Source organism: Anomaloglossus baeobatrachus, chromosome 7, assembly GCF_048569485.1.
Source record: "Anomaloglossus baeobatrachus isolate aAnoBae1 chromosome 7, aAnoBae1.hap1, whole genome shotgun sequence".
Taxonomy (NCBI): domain Eukaryota; kingdom Metazoa; phylum Chordata; class Amphibia; order Anura; family Aromobatidae; genus Anomaloglossus; species Anomaloglossus baeobatrachus.
This window is the reverse complement of record NC_134359.1, coordinates 94,772,542-94,797,978: the sequence shown is the minus strand read 5'-3', so window position 1 is coordinate 94,797,978 and position 25,437 is coordinate 94,772,542. Positions and strand designations below refer to the sequence as shown.

The 25,437-nt window shown below is 49.8% G+C and overlaps 1 protein-coding gene across 1 annotated transcript in view; it reads left to right on the top strand.

The window, feature by feature from the left end:
• The window catches only part of LOC142245127 (melanoregulin-like), a 216,491-nt gene that overhangs the window by 139,838 nt on the left and 51,216 nt on the right, over positions 1-25,437 (top strand). Inside the window, exon 4 of the mRNA XM_075317484.1 lies at positions 11,824-11,917. Coding sequence (XP_075173599.1) covers positions 11,824-11,917 — 94 coding nt within the window. The remainder of the gene's footprint in view (positions 1-11,823; positions 11,918-25,437) is intronic.

The window sequence follows — 25,437 nt, the reverse complement described above, 5'->3', positions numbered from 1 at the left end:
GCCCTCGCGGGCAGGGTCCTCTCTCCTCCTGTACCAGTCTGTTATGTACTGTTAATGATTGTTGTACGTATACCCTTTCACTTGTAAAGCGCCATGGAAAAAATGGCGCTATAATAATAAATAATAATAATAATAATAGTATACGGTCACCACTAGGAATGGCTATATACCCTGCCTGCCTGCCCTGCCTGTATACAGCAACAATAGTCCTGAGAAGGACTCTGCTCCTGTACTCCGACCTGGCTATACCCTGCCTGCCTGTATACAGCTACAATAGTCCTGAGAAGGACTTCTGGTCACATTGTTTGCAACCCTGCTACGGAAATAACTATAAAGGGCCGCAAACCTTTCCCTGAAGCAGCAACACTCTCCCTGCACTGACTGTCTGGATGGCTGTGTGCAGAGCACAGCGCGCCCGCCGGTATAAAGGCTCGGTCACGCTGTGCAGGCCGGCCAATCACTGCAATTCCACAACTAACAGGGCTGTGGCATTGCAGTGGTCTGCCAGCCAATCCCTGCATGAGAGCTGGCTCTCAAAAGAGCGCCAACATGCAGGGATGAAGACCACGAGTACAGCACGAGTATCGCGAGATTACTCGGTCCCCGCCGAGTAGCCCGAGTACAGTGATACTCGTGCGAATACCGAGTAGTGACAAGCATGCTCGCTCATCACTATTAAGGAGAAAAAACAATAAAAATCAGGCAGCGTTTTTCCTAAAAAAAAATTTCAACATCTCTCCGGCTGTTTTTTTTTAACTGTATGTACCATATATAGAAACCAGTGAGCGGTTGGAAGCGGAAGCTCCCTGAAAAACGGTCAGGTTGCTTTTAGCTTAGGTCACAGCTTTCAAAGCCTTAAGTTGTTACTAAAAGACCAAATACCGGAGACATGGACATACGCAGACCCATTAAAATCAGTGTTTTTACAAGGACCGGAGACAAGCCCAGTGATGTGATACGTACCAAAGAAAACATGTGTCTTTGAAATAAAATGATTTTTTTTTACTCACTTATCTCCAGCGCTGCTCTCTTCAGCGCTGCTGTCACTTGCTTGACGGCCCGCTCATTGCATATTCACTGCACCGCGAACCTGGAAGCAGCAGCACCAGAAATAGCAAAGCCATGGACAGCAGCACCAGGGACAGGTGAGTAAAAAGTTCCTGCTCTCCGTGTGCGATCACGGATAGCACACAGAGAACACACTTGTGAAAGAGGCCTAAAGGGAATCTGTCAGTCTTTTGAGCTATTAATATTATCATACAGATTGTATACAGCTGAAATTAATCATACCTGTATTCCTCCTGGATGATGGTGTGTTCAGTGAAAATCATCTTTTAGACCCGCAACACACATCCGTTTTTTTTGTACGTGTGCGGTACGTATTTGCACGTACCGGAGACACGTACACACGGAAACCCATGTTATTCAATGGTAGATGGCACACACACGTAAAATCACACGGAATGTGTGTCCGTGTGATAAGTACGTTTGTGCGCTTTTTTGCACGGACGACATGTCCGTTTTTGGCCGGCAGCACGCAGGCACGGACCCACTAAAGTATATGGGTCCGTGCCTGCCCAGACCGCAGACGGAGTATGTCCGTGTTCAGCATGTTTCGTGCGTGTACGTTTTTACACTAGCGATCTTATTTTTATTTTTTTTTTAAATTAAATTCAGTATACTTACCTTTTTTTCTGCTGTTCTCAGTCATACTTACATTGGCGCTCGGATTTTTTCTTCCCCCAGCTCATACCGCTCCCCGATCACCAGCGCGGCGAGGAACAGCTGTGCAGAGAATACGCGGCAACAATTACTTTGAATATGCCGGCCGCTCATTAATCAATCTCATATTCCCTGCTTTCCCCACCCACAGACGCCTGTGATTGGTTGCAGTCAGACACACCCCCCACGCTGAGTGACAGCTGTCTCACTGCACCCAATCACAGCAGCCGGTGGGCGTGTCTATACTGTGCAGTAAAATAAATAAATAAATAAATAATTTTAAAAAACGGCGTGCGGTCCCCCCCAATTTTAATACCAGCCAGATAAAGCCATACGGCTGAAGGCTGGTATTCTCAGTATGGGGAGCCCCACGTTATGGGGAGCCCCACAGCCTAACAATATCAGTCAGCAGCCGCCCAGAATTGCCGCATACATTATATGCGACAGTTCTGGGACTGTACCCGGCTCTTCCCGATTTGCCCTGGTGCGTTGGCAAATCGGGGTAATAAGGAGTTATTGGCAGCCCATAGCTGCCACTAAATCCTAGATTAATCATGTCAGGCGTCTCCCCGAGATACCTTCCATGATTAATCTGTAAATTACAGTAAATAAACACACACATCCGAACAATCCTTTATTAGAAAAAAAAACACTAACAAATTGCCTTGTTCAGCAATTTTATAAGCCCGAAAAAGCCCTCCATGTCCGGCGTAATCCAGGATGGTCCAGCGTCGCTTCCATCTCTGTTGCATGATGGTGACCGGAGCTGCAGAAGACACCGCCGCTCCTGTCAGCTCCTTATTACCACTGCACCAGGGCAATTCGGGATGAGCCGGGTAGAGTCCCGGGACTGTCGCATATAATGGATGCAGCAATTCCGGGCGGCTGCTGGCTGACATTTTTAGGCTGGGGGGCTCCCCATAACGTTGAGCTCCCCATCCTGAGAATACCAGCCTTCAGCCATGTGGCTTTACCCTGGCTGGTAGAAAAATTGGGGGGGACCGCACGTCGTTTTTTTATAATTATTTATTTATTTTACTGCAAAATATAGCCCCGCCCACCGGCGGCTGTGATTGGTTGCAGTGAGTGTCACTGACTCATTCACTCACTCTCACCCACTCATTGATCACCTGCGCGGCGCTGCACGGCTGTGACCCTCTTCTGGCGGCTTTTCCTGTTTTAATAATGCCGACCGCCCATTATTCAATCTCGTATTCCTTGCTTTCCCTGCCCACCGGCGCCTATGATTGGTTGCAGTCAGACACGCCACCATGCTGAGTGACAGCTGTCTCACTGCAACCAATCACAGCCGCCGGTGGGCAGAGCTATATCTTGCAGTAAAATAAATAAATAAATAATTATAAAAAAACGACGTGCGTTCCCCCCCAATTTTTATACCAGCCAGGGTAAAGCCACATGGCTGAAGGCTGGTATTCTCAGGATGGGGAGCTTCACGTTATGGGGAGCCCCCCCAACCTAAAAATGTCAGCCAGCAGCCGCCCGTCCATTATATGCGACAGTCCCGGGACTCTACCCGTCTCATCCCGATTTGCCCTGGTGCAGTGGCAATCAAGGTAATAAGGGGTTAATCATGGCAGGCATCTATGAGACACCCCCAATGATTAACCTGTAAGTGAAAGTAAATAAACACACACACTCGAAAAAATACTTTATTTGGAATAAAAGACAAAAAAAACAACCTCTTTCACCATTTTAATAAAAATCCCAATCCGGTAGACGGATCCAGTTAAAAAACGTTCAGGTCACTTGCGGTGGCATGCGTTGTTCTTCAAAAAAAAAAGGATCCAGTGACATGCAGTTTGCGTTCTTTTGCCTTAGGCTATGTGTCCACGTTGCTTTTCCCTACTTGCAGTTCTAAATGCACGTTTTGTCCTTAATTGAATTAGCTAAAGTTGCTTTTTGCAGAACTTTAGCGCTGAAAACGCATGCGTATTTGCCGAGTATTTGATGCGTTTTTAGCGCTTTTTGAAAGCTTTTTCAAATGCTATTTGACACATGCGTTTTGAACATCAAGACACTGATAAATAAAGTTACAACAGTCAAACCAAATGAAAAAAAGAGGAAAAAAAAGGGGCACATAAATATTTGTATGAAAAAAAAAGAAAATAGCAAGATTTAATAGAATTATAGCGGTTATTTAATAAAAAACGGAAATATAGCAATAAAATGATAATTTTCTTTACATAAATTGTCGGACTATGTGTGTGTGTAAAGGGACATATGAAATCATTATTTTGATGTGCAAAAAGCATGCGTTTTAGTAGTCCAAAACGCATGTTTTCTGCACCTAAAAAGCAGGTAAAACGCTGGAATTTTGATGTTTCTTGGTTACTCCCTGCTTCTCATTGACTTCTATGTTATCTAAACGCACCTCAAATGGCAAAAACAATTGACATGTTGCTTTTTAAAACGCATGGTTTTTGTCAAAAAATATGCAAATTTGACGCAGCGTTTTCAAAAGCATGGTGTGCACAGGAAAACCCTATTTCCCATAGACTTTGCTGGGAAATCAAAACGCAGCCATTTGGGCACTAAAAAGGTGCAGTTGAAAACGCTGCAGAAAAGCATAAAAAAACGCACCGTGGGCACATAGCCTTAGGGTAAGAACGCACTTTGCTTTTTACCTGCTTTTTCAACTGCAGCGTTTAATGCCAAAATGGATGTGTTCTGCTTTTCAAGCAAAGTCTATGGGAATTTGGTTTTCTAAACCACACTATGCAGTTCAAACTGCAGCCTTTTTATGGCAGAAATTTGGGCAAAAACTCAGCTTTGCAGTTCAAAACTCAAATGGCAAAAACAATTGACATGTCAGTTGTTTTTGCCATTTGCGTTTAGAACTGCAAAGCAGAGCTTTTGCCCAAATTTCTGCCACAAAAAGGCTGCAGTTTGAACTGCATAGTGTGGTTTAGAAAACCAAATTCCCATAGACTTTGCTTGAAAAGCAGAACACATCCATTTTGGCATTAAACGCTGCAGGTAAAAAGCAAAGTGGGGTCTTAGCCTAACACCTGACAAACCTGTTTAATTGCCTGTCTGAAGGCAGTTTGTTACAAAATCATATGATAGGAATTGAGCTGCCTTTACATTCTGCACTGCAAGGCTGAACGGAGCCAGGGCAGAGCTATGGGCGTAGTGACCCATGACTCACCTTTGCAGGGCAGCAAGGGGTTAATGTTTTTCTGTAGAAAGAGCGGGCTTTTGCGGGGTCAAGAGTTTAGGGGGGGTGGATCTATAGGGCCAGGGGAGGGGACAGGGTGGGGGCTGTATATATGTCCAGGGAGAAAGGGGGGGGGCACTACTTCGGCGCGAGGTACCATTAGAGAAGGTCCCCGTGTCACCTCACCTTGTCTCCCCCTGATCTGATGGCATCGGTTGCAGGACTCCTGGAGCAGCTTCGGGCTGCTGCCGGCGGCGCAGATGGAGCGGCGATCAGGACAGCGTTGAGGGAGATCCTGGGAGGTCCGGATGCGGTGTCTGAAGCTGACCCCCCACCGCTCCGGAGTGGGCGCAGGGCGAGGGCACCGGAGAGGTTCTCGCCTGATGCTGCTCCTGGTCCTCAGCGGCGCCGTAGGAGCCCCTCCGGGGACCCTCCTCACCAGAAGAATCCACCTGCAGCAGCTAGCAGGAGCAGGCGAGGGAGGAATCCTGCTCGGCGTTCAGGACCTGCGGCGGTGGGCGGTCCCTCCAGGGGTCATGTGACCGGCTCAGCTGCCTCTACTGCTTCAGGCTACGACAAAATGGCGGCGGTCCTCCCTGGCGATGCTCCTGTCGGGGGGACTGCTAGACAGCATGGAGATGGAGTTTCTGCGGGGCCTCCGGGGCCGGGAGTGTGGAGTACGACCCTGCAAGGAGCGTCACCTGCCGAGCCCAGGATGGATGCAGCTTCCAGGATGACAGCGCGCACTGGGTTCGAGGATACTGCCAGGAGTGGGGCATTGCAGCTGCAGAGATCATCGCCAGAGAGGAGGTCGCGGTCCAGGTTTCGGTCCCCTTCGACGCGGAGGAGCGGGTCGCCATCAGGGAGGTCAGCGACGGGGAGAAATTCGCCCGCACGGCAGGGGCCTGCGCCATCCCGATCGAGGTCGCGATCCAGGAGGAGGTCGCCTTCACGGTCGGCATCTGAGGGGAGTCATCCTGCATCTCATTATCCGGTTCGCTCCCGGGTCATCCGACCAAGGTCGAGCGCGGCGGGTTCCCAGGTCCCCCCTGGTCGAGCTGCCGAAGACGTTTCCGTGCTGGTCCATTCTGGAGGAGATCGTCGTCTGGAGTCAGGATTTTCGGCTGGTGGGTCTCATGTACCGACGCAGCTTGGTGAGTACTCCTCTATGTTGTGTGCGTCCTCACCTAGTTTAGTTTCCCCGGGAGTGAGCAGGGGCCAGGCGCAGGGCGTCATAGGGGGTCTGGGGGTCGCGGGGCCGAGCGCGGCGGGGTTTGATGTCGGTAGTCTGACCAATGTTTTGAAGGGTGTGCGTGATTTGTTGGCGCAGTTGGATAGGACGAGTCAGGGGGCGTCCGGGTCTCCTGTCCCAGCGTGGGTGCCGGATTCTGGGGCGGCAGCATCGGCTGTGGTTGTGGTACCGACGGGAAGCGAGGTGGTTGCTGGGGATAGTGTGGCGGATCCCGGGCAAAAGGAGAAGGAGAAGGATAAGGAGGGAGATAGGATTATTTTGGATGATAGGGCCAGAGGGGAGGTGTACGTTTGCTTTGAGGGCCCCCTGGGGGCGCATTTAAAGAAGGAAGTGAAGGAGAAGATTTGGAAGGATGAATACGTGGAAATTTTTTCCCTCCTTCCTTTGGAGAAGTTTAATTTGGATAAGAAAAAGAAGGATGATAGCAAGAAGGAGGAGGAAGAAAAGCGGAGGTGGCGGCTGATCCCTCAAACGTTTGTTAACTGGTTGCAGGCTTTTGCGATCCTAGCTAGCGTCATTGGCGAAAAGGCGCCGGATAATTGTTCTGGGCTATTCTGCTACATGGATGCTATAGCGGAAGCTCATAGGATTTATGGTGGGCAGACGTGGTTGCGGTACGATGAACAATTTAGGCAGCGGAAAGCCGTGCGACCCAGTATCCGTTGGGATCAGAAGGATATTGGTTTATGGTTAAAAGTCATGGCTCCGGCTCGTTATGGTCAGCCCTTTCACGGGGGGGCCGGGTCGGCCGGCCACACTACTGCTGGGGGTGCGGGGACCCAGGCAGGGGGTGTTGGAGCAAAGGCAGGTGTGTGCTGGCAGTTTAACGACAGCCAGTGCAAGTTTGGAAACTCCTGCAAGTTTAAGCATCAGTGCTCAGGTTGTGGAGGGTCCTCCCATGGAGCAGCTCGTTGCTTTAAGAAGGGTAGGCCCAAGGCAGGGGGAGATTTGGGAAAAGGGGGTGAGCCCGGTGAGGCTTCACGAGATGGCCCCTTATCTAAATAGATACCCCAAGCGGGATAAGGCGGTATTGTTGGAGGATGGTTTTCGTGTTGGTTTCAGGATCCCCCCCCCTCCTCATGTTGTTCCGTTTCAGTTAAAGAATTTGTTGTCGGCGCGGCGACACCCAGAGGTTGTGGCTAAAAAGCTTTTTGGGGAGGTTGCTTGTGGGCGGATGGCGGGTCCGTTTGCATCCCCCCCCATCCCCAATTTGGTAGTATCTCCGTTAGGGGTCGTCCCAAAGAAGGAGCCGAACAAATTTCGGCTCATTCAGCATTTGTCGTTCCCCAAGGGTTTGTCGGTGAATGATGGTATTGACCCAGACCTCTGTACGGTGGTTTATACCTCGTTTGACGCAGCCGTCAGCTGGGTTCGGAAATGTGGTCGGGGAGCATTGTTAGCGAAGACTGACATCGAGTCGGCATTCCGCTTGCTGCCGGTGCATCCTGAGAGTATGCGACTGTTGGGTTGTTTTTGGGACGGTTCCTATTTTGTTGATCGTTGCTTACCAATGGGGTGTTCCATTTCTTGCGCTTATTTTGAAGCGTTTAGTTCCTTTTTAGAATGGGCAGTGTGTGATGTGGCGCAGCTCTCGTCGGCGATCCATTATCTTGACGATTTTTTGTTTATCGGCCCCGCTGAGTCGGCAGTGTGTCAGACGTTGTTGGGGACTATGGAGTGGTTGTCTGGCCGGTTCGGGGTCCCCTTGGCTCAGGATAAGACGGAAGGCCCGTGTACTTGTCTGAATTTTTTGGGTATCACTATTGATACTGTGTTGATGGAGTGCAGGCTGCCTGAAGAAAAGATCTCAGCTTTGCGGGCAGAGGTGGGATCGGCTGCGCGTCTTAGAAAAATCCAGTTGAGGGACCTCCAGTCTTTGTTGGGCAAGCTTAATTTTGCTTGCCGCATCATGCCCATGGGCCGCGTTTTCTCAAGAAGGTTGGCGTCGGCGACCGCTGGAGTGCGCTCCCCAAGGCATTACATAAGGTTGACTCGGGACCTTAGGGAGGATTTGGCGGTATGGGGCAGTTTTTTAGAGAAGTACAATGGCCGGTCGCTAATGATTGCGGAAGTCTTAGATGATTTTGATTGTGAGCTCTTCACCGATGCCGCGGGGGGTAAGGGCTTTGGAGCTTACTTCGGCGGCAGATGGTGCGTGGGAGAGTGGCCCGCGGCTTGGCATGAAGCAGGGTTTACACGGAATTTGACTTTGTTGGAGTTTTTTCCAATTGTGGTGGCGTTGTCCGTTTGGGGAGAGCATTTCAGCAACAGAAAAATTCGTTTTCACTGTGACAATATGTCAGTAGTCATGGCAATTAATAACCTGTCGGGCGCGTCTCCTCCGGTTGTCCGCTTGTTGCGGTACTTTGTGTTGCGGTGCCTTTGTCTTAATGCGTGGGTTGTGGCAGTGCATGTGCCGGGGGTTGAGAACGCCATTGCTGATTCCCTTTCTCGCTTGCAGTGGGATCGTTTTTGGAGCCTGGCACCGGAAGCGGAGTCCGCTGGCAGCATCTGGCCGGCGGAGCTTTTGGAATTGGTGTTCGAGAGGCGAGTTCGTTGATCAGAGCATCATTGGCCCCTGGCACGTGGGCTGCATATGAAGCAGCTTGGATGGAATGGACAAATTGGAGGCAGGAATTTGGGGCGGGGGAGTCTGCCGAGGATTCTGTAGGCGCTTTGCTTTGTTGGATGTGCCGGATGGCTTCCGGTAAGTGGTCTTTTTCCAGGGTTAATCGGTTTATGGCAGGGGTTGCGTTTGGTTGTAAATTGCGGGGGATGGTTGACATAACAAAGAATTTTTTGGTTCGACAAGCTGTGAGGGGCTTGAGGAAGGGGCTTCATAGACTGGACAGTCGGAGGCCGGTGTCATTCCAGCTGCTGGAAGAGCTGGGTGTGCAGCTGGAGCGAGTGTGTGTTTCCTATTTTGAATTGGTTTTGTTTCGGTTGGCGTTTTCCTGGGCTTTCTTCGGAGCTACGAGGATAGGCGAATTGGTGTCCCCAGCGTCGTCCCGTGGGGGGGGCGTTTTGGGAGAAGACACAGTTGATTTGGGAGACTCTGTGGAATTTTGGATCCGGCGGTCTAAGACGGATCAACTTGGTCGGGGAAGAAGGGTCACTTTATGGGCATTGGCGGGGGCCTTGATGTGCCCTGTCTCTTGTTTTAAACAGTACTTAGAATTGGGGCCTGGCCGTATGGGCCCGTTGTTGAAGCATCAGGACGGATCGTTTTTGTCCAGGTACCAGTTTGTGGCAGTCTTTCGGAGATGCCTGGAGAGGTTGGGGTTGGAGGCGGACAAGTTTTCAGCCCACTCTTTTCGCATTGGGGCGGCGACGGAGGCAGATAGGTGGGGGCTTCCAGCGGAGACAGTGAAGAGGATAGGCAGGTGGGAGTCGAGGAGGTTCAGGCTGTACGTCCGCCCCCATTTGTTGTAAAAGTCGTGGCTAGTCTGGTGTAGTGGTGTATTTATATATAAAAAAAAAAAAAAAAAAAAATAATTTGTAATGTTGTTCTCAAGTTAATGGCAGTTCCTGGAGTGTGTCTGACTTGTGGTTGTTGTACCCTCCCCCCCCCCCCCCTCTTTTCTGGTTTTGTTTCCTTTTATAGGTGGTGCGCCCCTGGTCTGGATTTTCGGCCATTCATTTGTTTATTGGGGGGCACTGAGAGCTGATGTGCGGCGCAATGGTCGGCAGTTGGGTTGGTCCAGAGACGAGGTAATCGTACGTTGGATCGGGGTGAGGGGCATGCGCTGGCGGCAGGTGTTGGTTGATTTTCACCGGTTCGCTCGATTGGATCGCACCCCGGATGTGCTGGTGTTGCACATTGGGGGAAACGATTTAGGGGCCCGCCCCTGTCGGGAGTTGATTCGGGTTATACGGTATGACCTGCTCCGCCTTTGGTCAGTTTGTCCTAAGCTGAGGGTGGTTTGGTCGGACATTGTTCCCAGAAAGGTTTGGCGGGGGGCTCGGTCCCTGGAGGGGATCGACAAGACCAGAATAAAGGTCAACAGGGTGGTTGGGAATTTTGTGGCCAGGAATGGAGGAGTTGTGGTTCGGCACAGGGACTTGGAGTCGGGGGAGGGGAATTTTTGGCGATCAGATGGTGTGCACCTGACTGCCGTGGGTATTGATTTGTGGGCCTTGGGCATTCAGGAAGGTGTGGAGCGGGCACTCATTTTGGTGGGGTGACTCGCATTATGAGGTGTCAGGTAATGCTCGTGGTGGCGGTGGCGAGGGGGGTTCTTGGAGTCGGTGGAAATTCGGGGTGGGGGGTGGTACATCGGATAGATGGGGGACCACCCCCCTTTGTTTATTCTGGTATGGTAATTGCCTGGCGGACTTGGGGGGGCTCTCCAGGGGTGGGGTCCCCTGAGAGTCGGTTAGGGACACTGTTTTCCGGCAAAGGTGGTGCCCCCGAGCTTGTAGGCGCGGCTGGGGGCAAAATATGCCGGATGGTTTGGTAACAATATTTGGTGTCCGCCAGGTTTTTGGGGCTCCAAGAACCGCCCTTGCATTGGCAAAATGGTTATTTATTATCTGTTATAATGTTTGTTAATAAACCGGGCCGATTTGGCCAATTTATCCAAAGAAGGGTGTTGTGTTTTTATTAGCGGTTGGGAAAAAGGGGGGTTTGGGGTGGGGGATTCTGCTGACAATATGAAGAAAGCCTCTGCAGTAGGGCAGTCAAGGCTGAACGGAGCCAGGGCAGAGCTATGGGCGTAGTGACCCATGACTCACCTTTGCAGGGCAGCAAGGGGTTAATGTTTTTCTGTAGAAAGAGCGGGCTTTTGCGGGGTCAAGAGTTTAGGGGGGGTGGATCTATAGGGCCAGGGGAGGGGACAGGGTGGGGGCTGTATATATGTCCAGGGAGAAAGGGGGGGGCACTACTTCGGCGCGAGGTACCATTAGAGAAGGTCCCGCCCTATACATATATGTTTAATCTTTGTCGGAGAAGACGGTGGAGTCGAGGTTCATTTAATTTTATATTGGGGTTCGAGTCATTTCGGCGAGCGGTGGCGAGGGGGGTTCTTGGAGTCGGTGGAAATTCGGGGTGGGGGGTGGTACATCGGATAGATGGGGGACCACCCCCCTTTGTTTATTCTGGTATGGTAATTGCCTGGCGGACTTGGGGGGGCTCTCCAGGGGTGGGGTCCCCTGAGAGTCGGTTAGGGACACTGTTTTCCGGCAAAGGTGGTGCCCCCGAGCTTGTAGGCGCGGCTGGGGGCAAAATATGCCGGATGGTTTGGTAACAATATTTGGTGTCCGCCAGGTTTTTGGGGCTCCAAGAACCGCCCTTGCATTGGCAAAATGGTTATCTATTATCTGTTATAATGTTTGTTAATAAACCGGGCCGATTTGGCCAATTTATCCAAAGAAGGGTGTTGTGTTTTTATTAGCGGTTGGGAAAAAGGGGGGTTTGGGGTGGGGGATTCTGCTGACAATATGAAGAAAGCCTCTGCAGTAGGGCAGTCATGATCCTCCGAGGGAATGTTAAATCTTTGCAGAGCAGAATGAATAATGTGCATTCCTGCTTTTTTTTTTGCAGAGTTTCTCAGCTTCTTAAGTGTGTAATTTGTGTCAGCAGATAAACCTGAATGGTCAGTGTATTGTAATGGTGAAGCAAGGACAGGTGAACACTATATCTGACTGCATGTCTCTTCTTATTTCACACCAGAACCCATGGGTATGAAGGATTGGCTGTGTGCATTTTGTTGCCTTAGACTTGGATGCATTGATTACCCTAAACATGAGAAGCAGCCTCTGGTAAAGTAAGTACATTTTATTTATTTTTGTCTTATAGTAGACTTAATAATATATTACAGGAATAATAGAATAAACATGCCAGGAACAGTTGTGATTTAATTTACTCATTTCTGAGCCATGTGCTACGCATGCAGTGCTGGAAAAGCCATTGGAATAACGTTTTAATTTTTTTTTTTTTTTTATCCATTTTCCTTTTGAATAAATTTTAACTTGAGCTGAAATAACCATATGAGAGCTATCCTCTTTTATGGGACACACACACACACACACACACACTCCATTTTCTCTTTGGAGTTTTATGTTTGCTATATGGTAAAAATAAACAAATTTTAGTATTTTCTTGTTTCACTTTTGGACAAAACTTTACATGATGACATGTGGCTTCATTGGTGCCATTAGAGAGTCTGATGGGTGACCCTCCTTCCTGTCACATCACTTGTATATATAGCTTTTAATTTTTACATGTTTTTTCATAGCAGTAATGCATGTCTATATTCCCATATTTATTGTTCCACATACTGTATTTTAGTACTACAGTCTACACCTGTCTCCTTTTTTGTTACTATGTTTCATGTTGCGTTAGCACATTCTACCTTTCTAATGTGAAGAAGTGCAATCAGTCTTTTTCTTAGATTATAGGGTCATGCCTTCTAATTGAGCACTGCTGCTCTTCAGCCTCAGGCGATTTTTTTTTTTTTTTTTTTTTAATTCAGTTGCCGGTTCCTGCCTGTCCATAAATTGTTATATTGTAATATATAATATATAATTTTTTTTTTTTAAAACCTAGAGAGGTATTACTGTGATAGATACCCAACAAAAGAGGTCACCTTGCTGTTGGGCTCATGTACAACTGGCCAATTTTGTGTATTATCTCAATTTGTATATGTTCGCTATGCACATGTACGATGTGTCATCAGTCTTTTTCTTTAAACCATCACTGTGACACATTAGTATAGTGGGAGAGCACTAAAAAGCAAAATCCGTATGAAAGACTCAACTATCATTGCACAATTAAGGCTGGTTTCATACCGGCGTTTTTTTGCCATCGGCAAAAAAAAACACAAAACGCATCTTACTGGATCCGTTGTCGGCTCAATGCAATGTCAATGGACTTGCGGCAACATGCGTTTGCGTGCGGTAGTGTCAGGATCCGGTGAGTTGCAGTTTTTTACCTTTTATCAAAAACACAACTTGTTGCGTTTTTCACCCTCCGTTCAAAAACTGCAACTCACTGGATCCTGTACATTGCGTCAGTAGCTGCAATGTATTGCAATGGGCGCCTGATCTGGTTTTAACAGTTGCGGTTCTATGCTGCAGGAAGGATCCTGTTTGCTGTACAGAACATGGCCTGAATAACAAACTCACTCACACTCACACTCTCGTCCATTGCTGCATCCACGCTGTCATAGCAGATTCAGCTCACTCCCGATCATGACTTTAATGCCCTCCCAGCCCCATTCAGCTCATTCCCAACCAAATGACTCAAACTGCAAGTCACAGGATCCAGTAACACTTGCATTTGCATGCGTTCAACTCAAATTCAACAGGATCCAGTCACATGCAGTTTGTGGTTTGTTGTTTTTTTTTTTTTTTTTTTTTTTTTTTTGTTTTTTGCCTCAAGGCAAAAAAATGCTGATTTGAAACCAGCCTAAGGCCCTGTGCACACTGGAAAACGGAATTTTCTTAAGAAAATTCCGCAGGGTCTGAAAGATTACCGGACCCGCAGTAAAAAACCGTGGCAAACCGCACCCGAAAACCGAATGCGGTTTTACTGCGGTATTGTTCGCGGTATTGCCGCGTGCGGGTTGGTACATGTGCTTTAATGCAATAAAGCACATTGAAATAGATAGAGATTGAGATAGCAGACAGATAAATAGATCGAGTTCCTGTGAGCACAAGCTGCATTTCTCCCGAACGGTAGTGTGTTCACATTACCGGACGTGGGAAATGCCCTGCTGTCTCGTTGCGAGGCTGGATTCAGTACAGTGTCAGACGCGGCTGGATGCAAGCATCGCAGGACGTGGATTATGCCGGAGCTGTGTCTTTGGGAGGGGTTAATAAAGGGGTGAACCAGGGGCTTTTTTTTGTGTTTTATTTAAAATAAAGGATGTGTGTGTGTGTGTGTGTGTGTGTGTGTGTGTGTGTGTGTGTGTGTGTGTGTGTGTGTGTGTGTGTGTGTGTGTGTGTTTTCACTTTACTTACGCATTGATTATGTCAGCTGTCTCATAGACTCTGCCATGATCAAGCCTGGACTTGGTGGCGGTGATCCGCCGCCATTAACTCCTTTATATTACCCTGATTGCCACCGCATCACAGCGACAGGAAGAGCCGGGGACACTCCGGGACTGCCGCATAATGGATGCGACAGTCCTGGGGCAGCTGCGGGCTGATATTCTCAGCTGCGGGAGGGGGGGGGGGGCATTAACCCTGCCCCTCGCCATCCCCAGCCTGAGAATACCGGGCCGCCGCTGTGTGCTTACCTCGGCTGGAAGGTAAAAATACGGCGGAGCCCCTGTGTGTGGTTTCCCCTCCCCCCCTCCCCCCCTATATGTCCGTTTGCTTTCTATGTGTATTCTATATATGTGTGTGTGTTTACTCTCTGCTCCGCTTCCTCTTCCTGTCATAATGACATCACTTCCCTGCAAACCGCAGGGCAGCGATGAACATTACCGCAGGTAAACCGCGAAATACCGGAGGGAATAACGCAGGAAAACGCAATGAACCGCACACAATTTGCTGCCTGCGTTACTCCCTGCGGGATTTCCCTATTACATTGCAGTCAATGGAGTGCAATGCCGTAGCGACGTTCGGAAAAGAAGTGACATGCAATTGTTTTTGCTGCGCGAATCCCACAGCAAAACATGCAGCTGTCAAAATTCGCATAGTACGCACAGCATTTTTTTTTTTTTTTTACCCTCCCATAGGTTTTGCTGGTGAATCACTGCAGAGATGTCATGAACATAACATGCAGCAAAACCACAGGAAATCCGGGGCAAAAACCGGCAAGTGCGCACAGGGCCTTAGGCTTCTTTCACACTACGTCATGAACGTTTTTTGTTTTTTTTTTTGCTGTAAAAGCGGATCCTGCTTTTACAGCATGCAAACGCATATGTTATTTTGCAGGATCCTGTCACTTTGTTTATGGGCGGGCATTGGAGTCACGTGATCGGGAGTCGGTGGAACTGAACGTGATAGACAGGGAGCCGGCTTCTGACAGCTGCAGAGGCTCGTAACCAAGGTAAACATCGGGTAACTTGCTTGGATACCCGATATTTACCTTGGTTACGAGCAGCTGCTAGGAGCAGGGCTGCCTGCTCCCTTCACACGTAAACATCGTGTAACTATGAGAAGCGCTTTGCTTGGTTACCCGATATTTATCTTGGTTACGAGTGTCCGCAGCTCTCAAGCGGGGGAGAGAGACAGAGAGGGAGGGGGAGAGAGGGACTGATCACCCGAGGCTGGTTTCTGTGCATGCTCAGACGAGCAAGCAGGATCCTGTCTATCAGCATGCCAGCATTCACATGCGTTTGCGTGCAGTATAGTCAGGATCCAGCAATTTGCAGTATTTGGACGCAGCTCAAAAACGCTACAAGTAGCATTTTTGAAAAATGTTAAACTGCAAGTCGCTGGATCCTCACTATAACGCACGCAAACGCATGTGAACGCATGTTGACGCGAGTCCATTGGAAATGCCTTGAAATAAAAACGCACTTGCACTGGATCCGTTTTTTGCGTTAAAACGTTCATGACGCATGTTAAAAATACGTAGTGTGAAAGGCTAACACAGCTATACTGCAGCTGCAATCTGACCAAAGTTGTAGCAGCTTTCAGCTGTATTATTAAAAATTGATTACAAATTGATCACTTATTATTAATGGCAAGAAATTTACAATCTCAGAGGGATTGTTTGTGGGACACTGCAATGACTGCATATAAGGGCCCGTTTTGGTCAGTATTTTACATCAGTATTTCTAAGACAAAACCAGAAGTGGTGCACATGTTTCTATTAGGGCTGCTTCTCACTTGCGAGTTTCTCGCAGTAGAGCAATGCGAGAAAAACTTGCATTGGAATCGGACACATGTTAGTCAATGATTCAGCTCGCATTTGCTATATATATATATATATATATATATATATATATATATATATATATATATATATATATATATATTATAATATATAATTTCTCAGTCCAAATCGGACCGAGAAAAAAGTCGCAACATGCTGCTTTTTTGCGAGTTTCTACTGCGAGTCTCTCCAATGCAAGTCTATGGGAGCATGTAAATAATCGGATGTCACGGGACGGCACTCACACCATCCTAGTGACATCCGATTTTCTAAATACATTTCTCGCATGTTTCCTAAAACACTGGAAACGAGTGATGTCTCACAATGTCTGTCAATCACTATTCTCTGTCAGTCGGTCTCTATTCTCTCTCGGTCGGCCTGTCAGTCGGTCACTATCTCTGTCCCTCTCTCACAGGCTGTCGGTCTTTTTCCCCTTCTCTCCCATACTCACCGATCCCCGGCGCGGCGCTGCACGGCATTCACACTGCTGCGGCTTTTACTATTTTGAAAAAGCCGGCCGCTCATTAAACAATCTCGTATTCTCTGCTTTACCCGCCCACAGGCGCCCATGATTGGTTGCAGTGAGACACGCCCCCACGCTGATTGGATGCAGTGATACAGCTGTCAATCACAGCAGCCAGTGGGCGGGTCTATACTGTGCAGTGAAATAAATAAATAATTTAAAAAATCGGCGTGCGGTCCCCCCCCAATTTTAATACCAGCCAGATAAAGCCATACGGCTGAGGGCTGGTATTCTCAGGATGGGGAGCTCCACGTTATGGGGAGCCCCCCAGCCTAACAATATCAGTCAGCAGCCGCCCAGAATTGCCGCATACATTAGATGCGACAGTTCTGGGACTGTACCCGGCTCTTCCCGATTTGCCCTGGTGCGTTGGCAAATCTGGGTAATAAGGAGTTATTGGCAGCCCATAGCTGCCACTAAATTCTAGATTAATCATGTCAGCGAAACATGCAGCAAATCTGCGGTAAAATCCGCCAAGTGCACACAGGGCCTAAAAATCTCATTCTTGCAGTCACGTGATGACTACTGGATAGATTCTGCATCACTTGCTAAAAATGGCCTCAAAGAATGACAACCCACACTAATATTTTCTCATGTTATAGGGAGTATTTATTAGCTTTAAGCCAGTTTTTGTCTGGTAAAAAGCTGCAAAATATTGCAGACAACCAATTTTGCAGCTTTTTCCTGTTCTTCACTGCCAACTGTATTTTGAAAATTGAATTTGATGCTTGTAAAGTGTGCCGCCCCCGCGACAGCCGACGGGTTGCTCGAACCCGGATCCGAGGCGGGGTTGCGCGACTACCTGGAATAAAAAGGGGGGCATGTTTCGGGTGGTGAATGGGGTAATGTTCGTGACGCCACCCACAGTGTGGTAACGTGAGGGACCACCGCTGCCGTTTGGGGGTAGCCTGGTGACGATGGTATGGCAGCTCAAGATGTTAACCCCTCCGTGGGTAGGGGGAGTGGTGTCCCGGGGCTCGGTGATGGATGGAGTGGGGAACCAGTCGGGGGTGAAGGGATATCGGGTACTCACACAGTCCAAAGTCACTGACGCTGACACCAGGTAAACCAAACTCTTGAATGCTCAGTCTCTGTTGGTCGAGCATGCTGGGTCCGTGCCCCTTACGTGTTGCTGTTTGGTCTGAAGCCTTGTCCTTTGGCACTGTCTGTCTCTCTCGTGTGGATCCCTTTCACTTAAAATTACTCGGGTCCCGCTCACCTGTGTGGCTAGCAGGGCGAGCTTGCTCTCAGGGTTCACGCTTGGGATTTTCTGTACGGTTGTGGGAAGTCCTATCCCCCTCGTTGCGCTAGTACACCGATTTTGGAGAAGGTGGGGAACGGTTCCTGAAGACTCCGTTCCCGTCGGGTGAATTACTGGGCTGCGTAAAGCTTCTTCCCAGCCTAGGGTCCGTGTACCCCGTTGTGCCCTGGCCCCTGCCTGGTTGTAGCACAAGGCCGCCGCCTGCTCTCTGTAGCAGCACCGTATCCCTGTCACTACCCCCTGAGATCGGGGTTCTAGCTGCTACGGGCCAGACCAATGTCTGGCACCTGGGACGGGTACAGGAGCCCAGCCCTGTCCTGTCACCGCTGTCTCACTGCTCAACTACTACTTGACTGACATCTCTGCCCTCCCTCTTCCATCTCTCCATCTGGGTGGCCCTATTCCCCTCAGGCTGCCCAATGGGTGTTTGGGTGTGGTGCAGAGTGTTCCTCAGGATTTACCTATGTATACCTGTTGGTAGCTACACCAAATTGACAGGACCCGTAACCAAGGAAGAGCGGGCACCATGCAGAAGGGCAGACTGCACGGCACCCTTGTGACGACCTGATAGGCCAGGGCGTCACATTCCCGCTTGGTTAAACGTAGCTCGTCCGCGAGCTACAGAACACCAAGCCTTTTTTTTTTTTTTTTTTTTAAGGAAGGAGTAAACGTTAACAAACATTTTATTCTAACAGGTTCATCCCACATTAGGGAGGCATTTTCTTAAACCGTTACTAACTTTAGAGTTCGTCTGCCACAGGGGACGCCACCGGTTTTAGTGCAGCGGGGACCCAACCTTCCACGTTGTGGACCCTCCCTGCGACAGTCCAGTCCCAACGTCCTGGATCCCAATAACCCCCTCACCCAAACAACCTGGTTCCCCTGGAAACCTAGATGGGTCCTTGGGGCCGGGTCAAGGTCCCAGGGTATACCAGACGACTCTTGTAGGCACAACAGGTGCATTTTTTTTTTTTTTTTTTTGCAAGACTTGCAAGTTTGTGTTGGTCACGCCAGTCCTGTGACCGTGGTCCATTTTTTAATTATTTATAAAACACGGAAGTCTTTGTTAAAAAATACATCAAGAGTCCCTGTACCGTAGTACAACTGCTGTCAATCTAGGCGAAAATTAGGTTACTTTCCCATGCAATTAGCTTTTCATTAATTCTCTCATTTTCTATATGAAAAATATCAAACTGTGGAAAATAACAAACGGAAAACACAGATATCTAACAGTTCTGCAGTATCACATTTTTACTATGTCAACATTCTTCTCTGTACCTCCGTGGAGGCTGACCAAAGTTAACACGGGTGGACCTTCTTAACTCTGGACTCTCATCCCCGTCTGATGACACAGCTATCTATCTCCCCTACAACTTCCTCATTTCCTGTACTGGGTGTTGCAGGTAAGACCCTACGTGAGCGCGGCAAGGGAATAGGTGTTACCCTAGGTGTTGGAGTGGGTGCAGTGTCAGTAAGCCCTTCCTGTTCTGTTTCTTCCACGGGTTGTGGGAATGTTAACACAGGAACTGTTACTGCTCAATTCTCCATAGGCCAGTCTTCCGGAAAATCACCTAGGATGGTTCGAATCACCTTCGTCCTTCTTTCCACCACTTGAGGTTGGGGTGGAGGCTCTTCTGTTAGCTTGAGCGGTTCTGGGCACTTCTTTAGATGATTCCTGGACACCGTGGCCGTAGTCCTTCCGTGGTCCTTGCTGATCAAGCAGGTTTTGCGATTATCAACGTTGGACGGCTGTACAGGCTGCTTTACACGTGTTGATTTATCGTGCGTTCGCATTTGAGATCGCACCTGCCCCCATAGTTTGTGAGGCACGGGTAATTTCTTGCCCGTGTTGCACAAAGTCGTAACCCCACCGTCACACATACTTAGCTTCCAAACGACCTTGCTGTGGGCGGCAAACATCCACTTCCTGAAGGGGGGAGGGACGTTCGGCGTCACAGCGACGTCACACAGCGGCCGGCCAATAGAAGCGGAGGGGCAGAGATGAGCGGGACATAAACATCCCGCCCACATCCTTCCTTCCGCATTGCCGGCAGGACGCAGGTAAGCTGTGTTCATCGTTCCCGGGGTGTCACACGGAGTGACGTGTGCTGCCTCGGGAACAATGAACAACTGGACATTCGGTGTTTGTGGTTTTTTTTTTTTTTTTTTTTTTTTTTTTTTTTTTTTGAAAATGAGCGACGTGTCAACGAGCAACGATGAAGTGAGTATTTTTGCTCATTCACACTCGCTCGTAGCTGTCACACGCTATGATATGTTAAACAATGCCGGATGTGCGTCACTTACGACGTGACCCCGACGACATATCGTTTGATATATCGTAGCGTGTAAAGCCTGCTTACCACATACGGCTCCTTCTCCCATTGGTCATACAACTTGTGCTGCTTCCGTTTTCTTTTTAGCACTACTTTGCCTGGAGCAAAGGGAGCTGCTCTGGCTTGCTTATTGAAGTTCCTTTCTTGCCGCTCCCGGGAGGGATTCAAATTCTCCAACACACTGCTGGATTTGCTTGTACTGGGCTTGGCGACGGGTGTCCCAATCTTCCCCAGGTGCGTATACCTCTGGTAGTTCAACCCCCATTTCCAAATCTATTTGGGAGTCTTCCGGGCCTAGCCCTCATCAGGTACGCCGGGGTGCAATTCGTGCATCCGACTGGAATATTGTTGTACATATCCACCAAGTCCGGTAGCTTCTCAGGCCACAGATTCCGCTCTTCCAAGGGAAGGGTCTTCAGCAGGGTAATCACCAGATGATTCATCTTCTTGCACATTCAATTTGTTCGAGCATGGTAAGGGGTAGTGCGAATCTTCTTGCACCCATATAGACTATAAAACTCCTGGAAGATTTTGGCTTCAAACGCGGGGCCTTGATCCGTCAAGACTCGTTTAGGATACCCATGCGGTCTGCAGAAATGAGCCTGGAACGCCTTGGCTGCGGTGCTGGCCGTCAAGTCCTTGACAGGTACTACCACCAGGAACAGTGAATAGTGGTCGACCATGGTAAGTGCATACGTGTATCCATTGCGACTGGGAGTTAGCTTAACGTGGTCCAGAGCCACAATCTCCAAGGTCTGCCGGGTGATGATCGGTTGAAGTGATGCTCGCTGACTGGTGCCATCTTGCCTCCTTAAGGCGCAGGGGCTGCAATTCCTGCACTAGGCCTTGATGGAATCTCTCACCCAATCCAATAAAAGCAACTCCTTAGTATCATCTCCAGCTGCTTCCATCCAAAGTGCCCAGTCCCGTCATGGTAGGCCTCCAGCACTACTGGGACATGCGATTTGGGAACCACTATCTGTCTGATCCTCTCGTGAGTCTTGGGATTGGTCAGATTCCGACACAGCTTGCCCTGGTGTAAGTAGAGCCGGCTTCGATCTTGCCACAATTTTCTGGCTTCCTCTGGGGCATTCAGTCCCAAAAAGGCATCAGCTTTGGACAGCAGCAACTTGACTAGCTTGATTGCAGGATCTTGGTCCTGAACTTCTTGCCAGCCTTGGTGAGGCAGAGGGTCGCAAGTTATCTCCTGCTGGTGGACACTAATTCGGGGTCGCTCCTCCGCAGAAGGTTGATGGAAGGCGGGTAGTTCGACCTCTTCCAGGTCGTCTTCATCCTCTTCTTCATTCAGCAGGTGGGGAATTCTGGACAGCGCATCTGCATTGGTGTTCTTGTGGCCAGCCCTATATTTGATAATGAAATCATAGTTAGCCAATCGTGCCACCCATCGCTGCTCCAGGGCTCCCAGCTTTGCCGTATCCAGGTGGGTCAGTGGGTTATTGTCCGTGTACACAGTAAATTTGGCAGCAGCAAGGTAGTGCTTAAACCTGTCCATCACAGCCCATACGAGTGCCAAGAATTCCAGCTTGAAGGAGCTATAGTTCTCTGGGTTTCTTTCCGTTGGCCTCAACTTCCGGCTGGCATAGGCAATCACCTTTTCTTTGCCCTTCTGTACTTTGGATAGAACAGCACCCAGTCCCACATTACTGGCATCTGTGTACAACACTAACGGGAGACCATAATCTGGGTAAGCCAGGATCTAGTCTCCAGTTAGGACAGACTTCATTTGTTCAAAAGACTTCTGTTCCGAGCCCCATGGGAGTGGCAGCTTTGAGGGTCGCCCATGCGTGGTCTGACCCACCAAAAGATCTTGCAAGGGGGCATCTGGGTATAGGCCTTGATGAACTGCCGCACTTCCTTGACAGTGGTGGGCCATGGCCAGCTCTGGATAGCGGTGATCTTTTCAGGGTCTGGCGCCACGCCTTCGGCACTTACCACATGCCCCAGGTACTGGACCTTGGGTTTGAGTAGATGGCATTTGGACGGCTTGAGCTTCATCCCATATTTGGATAGGGCATCAAACACTTCGGCCAGATGTTCCAAATGGGCCTCATACGTCTTGGAATAGACTATGACGTCGTTCAGATACAGCAGGACTGTTTCGAAGTTACAGTGACCCAGGCAGCATGCCTTCTGGACATCGACTACCCCTCTGGCCGTGAATACTGTGGGCCAATGCTCTGAGGGCTGTGGCTCCACTACTGCCTGGTAATCTTGTCGCTGGCAGCCTACAGCTTCCCTGCACCAATTTAACATTTCACTTCTTGGGGGTACCACTAGAGGGGCTGCATCCATTACTCGTACGCCACCTATCTCCCCTCCAGAGATATTTACCTGTTGCCGTTGCAGGAGAGCTCGGATCTCATGTTGCAGGACCTTCTGTCGCCCTGCTCCTGCAATTTCTGACAGCTGTTGAAGCAAAAGCAACACTTCACTCATGCAATTATCTATCACATTTGTTCCTAAAATGATTTTCGGGTTCCGATCACTAGGCTCGTTCTGGACTACAATAAGGCCCTGGCGGACCAACTCTACACGGCCTACCTTAATGGTTACCTCCATGAACCCGATCTGAGTCACGGGCAACCCATTGACTGCATAGATTGTCAGGCCATCGTCCGGTGGGGTCAAGTCGTCCAACCAGAACTTCTTGTACAGTACATAAGGGATAGTGGTTACCTGAGAGCCGGTATCAAGAAGTGCAGAGGTCGGGATTCCATCCAGGGTGATGGAGATGATGGGCCGCCCCCCCAACATATCGCTCCCTCCAATCAGCTGAGCCTTGGCAATTTATTCCTGGGGATTAGCCCTTGGCCCCAGGGGTTGCTCGTTTACAGGACAGCTCTTGGCGTAGTGGCCAGTCTTGCTGCACTTGTAACAGACAGGTCACTGGTCTCGGGCCCGGACATGGTTGGTAGGGGCGGTGCAGGCAGGGCTAATACTGGTGTCCTTGCCTGCAGCGGGGATGCCTCCACTTGCCGCGCTGGGAGGGGGGAGTCAGGCGCCTCTGGAGGCTGCAGTGCCTTAATTGCCCGCCCTTTCAGCGTAGCAAAGTCCATAGTGGGATGTTCTAAGGCCCACAGCTGCAGCTATTTGCGGTCCTCCACGGACTCAAGGCCTTGTAGGAATTGCTCCACCAACATTGTTTTCCTCTGGCTCACTGATGTTATTAGTCAGCCTTGGGGTCCGCAGCACTGCCTTTAGCTTTAGGGCATAGTCTCTGATGCTATCTTGGGGCCGCTGCTTACAGCTGTAGAACCTCATCTGCAGCTCGGCCTCCGTACGGGTCTCAAACTCCGCTCCCAGCCTTTGGAAAATGGCGGCTACGGAGGTCCGATCCGCCTCTGTCCAGATCTCCACTTCCAGCTCCGCCGCGCCGGTTAGCTGCCAGAGTCCCACTGACTCCCACTGCCGTCCATTCAGGGCATACAAGTCAAGTACGTTAAAAATCTTCCTCCTGGATCCCTGCAGCGCGTCTGGCCGGCTGTCATATTGAGGAAGCCAGGCAGCGCCCCACATATAGGGTATAGTTATGGGCACAATGGCATCAGGTGCCGCCGCTCTTGCAGCCGGAGTGGCGTCCGGCGCACCGGCATTGCCCTGGTCGGGTGGAGGCAGCACCGCCACACTTCCGTCATCTGGAGCCGACGTCTTCGCGCGCCCCCTTTGTTTTGTCTCGGCACTCTTTTTTGCGCGCTGTGGCCCTCTGGGAACTTCCGGTTCCTGTTTCAGGCTGAAGATTAAGGGCTTTGCCCCCTTCTTTTTAAAAAAAAAAAAAAAAAAAAATGGCGTTTTTGGTGCGAAAACAGCGGGAAAATGGCAGACGTCGCAGAAAACGGGATTTTGGATTGCAATTTTTACTTCTCAAGGTGCACGTCACCCAGGTTGGTGAGTCCTGTTCGTGACGCCAAGTTTTCCTAAGGCATGCCGCACCTGCGACAGCTGACGGGCTGCTCGGACCCAGATCTACAGTGGCTCGAGGGGTCTCCGGATCCGAGGCGGGGTCGCGTGGCTACCCAGAATAAAAAAAGGGGGATGTTTCTGTGGTGCATGGGACAATGTTCGTGACGCCACTCACGGTGTGTGGTAACGTGAGGGACCACCGCTGCCGTTTTGGGGGGGGGGGAGCCCGGTGACTATAGTATGGCAGCTCAAGATGTTAACCCCTCTGTGGCTAGGGGGAGTGGTGTCCCGGGGCTCAGTGATGGGTGGAGTGGGGAACCCGTCGAGGGTAGAGGGATATCGGGTACTCACACAGTCCAAAGTCACTAACGCTGACACCAGGTAAACCAAACTCTTGAATGCTCAGTCTATGTTGGTCAAGCATGCTGGGTCCATGCCCCTTTTGGTGTTGCTGGTTGGTCTGAAGCCTTGTACCTTGGCACTGTCTCTCTCGTGTGGATCCCTTTCACTTAGAATTACTCGAGTCCACTCGCCTGCGTGGCTAGCAGGGTGAGCTTGTTCTCAGGGTTCATGCTTGGGATTTTCTGTACGGTTGTGGGAAGTCCTATCCCTCTCGTTGCGCTAGTACCCCAATTTTGGAGTGGGTGGGGAACGGTTCCTGAAGACTCCGTTCCTGTCGGATGAATTACTGGGCTACGTGAAGCTTCTTCCCAGCCTAGGGTCCACGTACCCCCGTCGTGCCCTGGCCCCTGCCAGGTTGTAGCACAAGGCAGCCGGCTTGCTCTCTGTAGCAGCACTGTACCCCTGTCGCTACCCCCTGCGACTGGGGTTCCAGCTGCTACAGGCCAGGTCAACGTCTGGGACGGGTACAGGAGCCCAGCTGTCCTGTCCTGTCACCGCTGTCTCACTGCTCAACTACTACTCGACTGACGTCTCTGACCTCCCTCTTCCATCGCTCCATCTCGGTGGCCCTATTCCCCTCAGGCTGCCCAATGGGTGTTTGGGTGTGGTGCAGAGTGTTCCTCAGGATTTATGTACACCTGTTGGTAGCTACACCAAATTGACAGGACCCATAACTAAGGAGGAGCGGGTACCATGCAGAAGAGCAGATTGCATGACACCCTTGTGACGACCTGATAGGCCAGGACGTCACAAAAGCAATACCATTTGTATATACAACAACTCAGTCTCCTTTTGAAGCCGGAATGCAGCCAGGGTTTTAAGAGTGTTCCCTATTGATAAGAATGGAGGTCTTCAACAGATCTCCGGCTGTCATAGCAACCTATCAACCACCCACAATAATGTCACGGGTGGGCCGATAGGCTCATAAAATGGTGGGGCCCCAGCTAGTGTTATGTTAATACCACTATCAAAACATTTTCAAATGCTTTTATTGCAGTTATGAACAGTTACAGTAG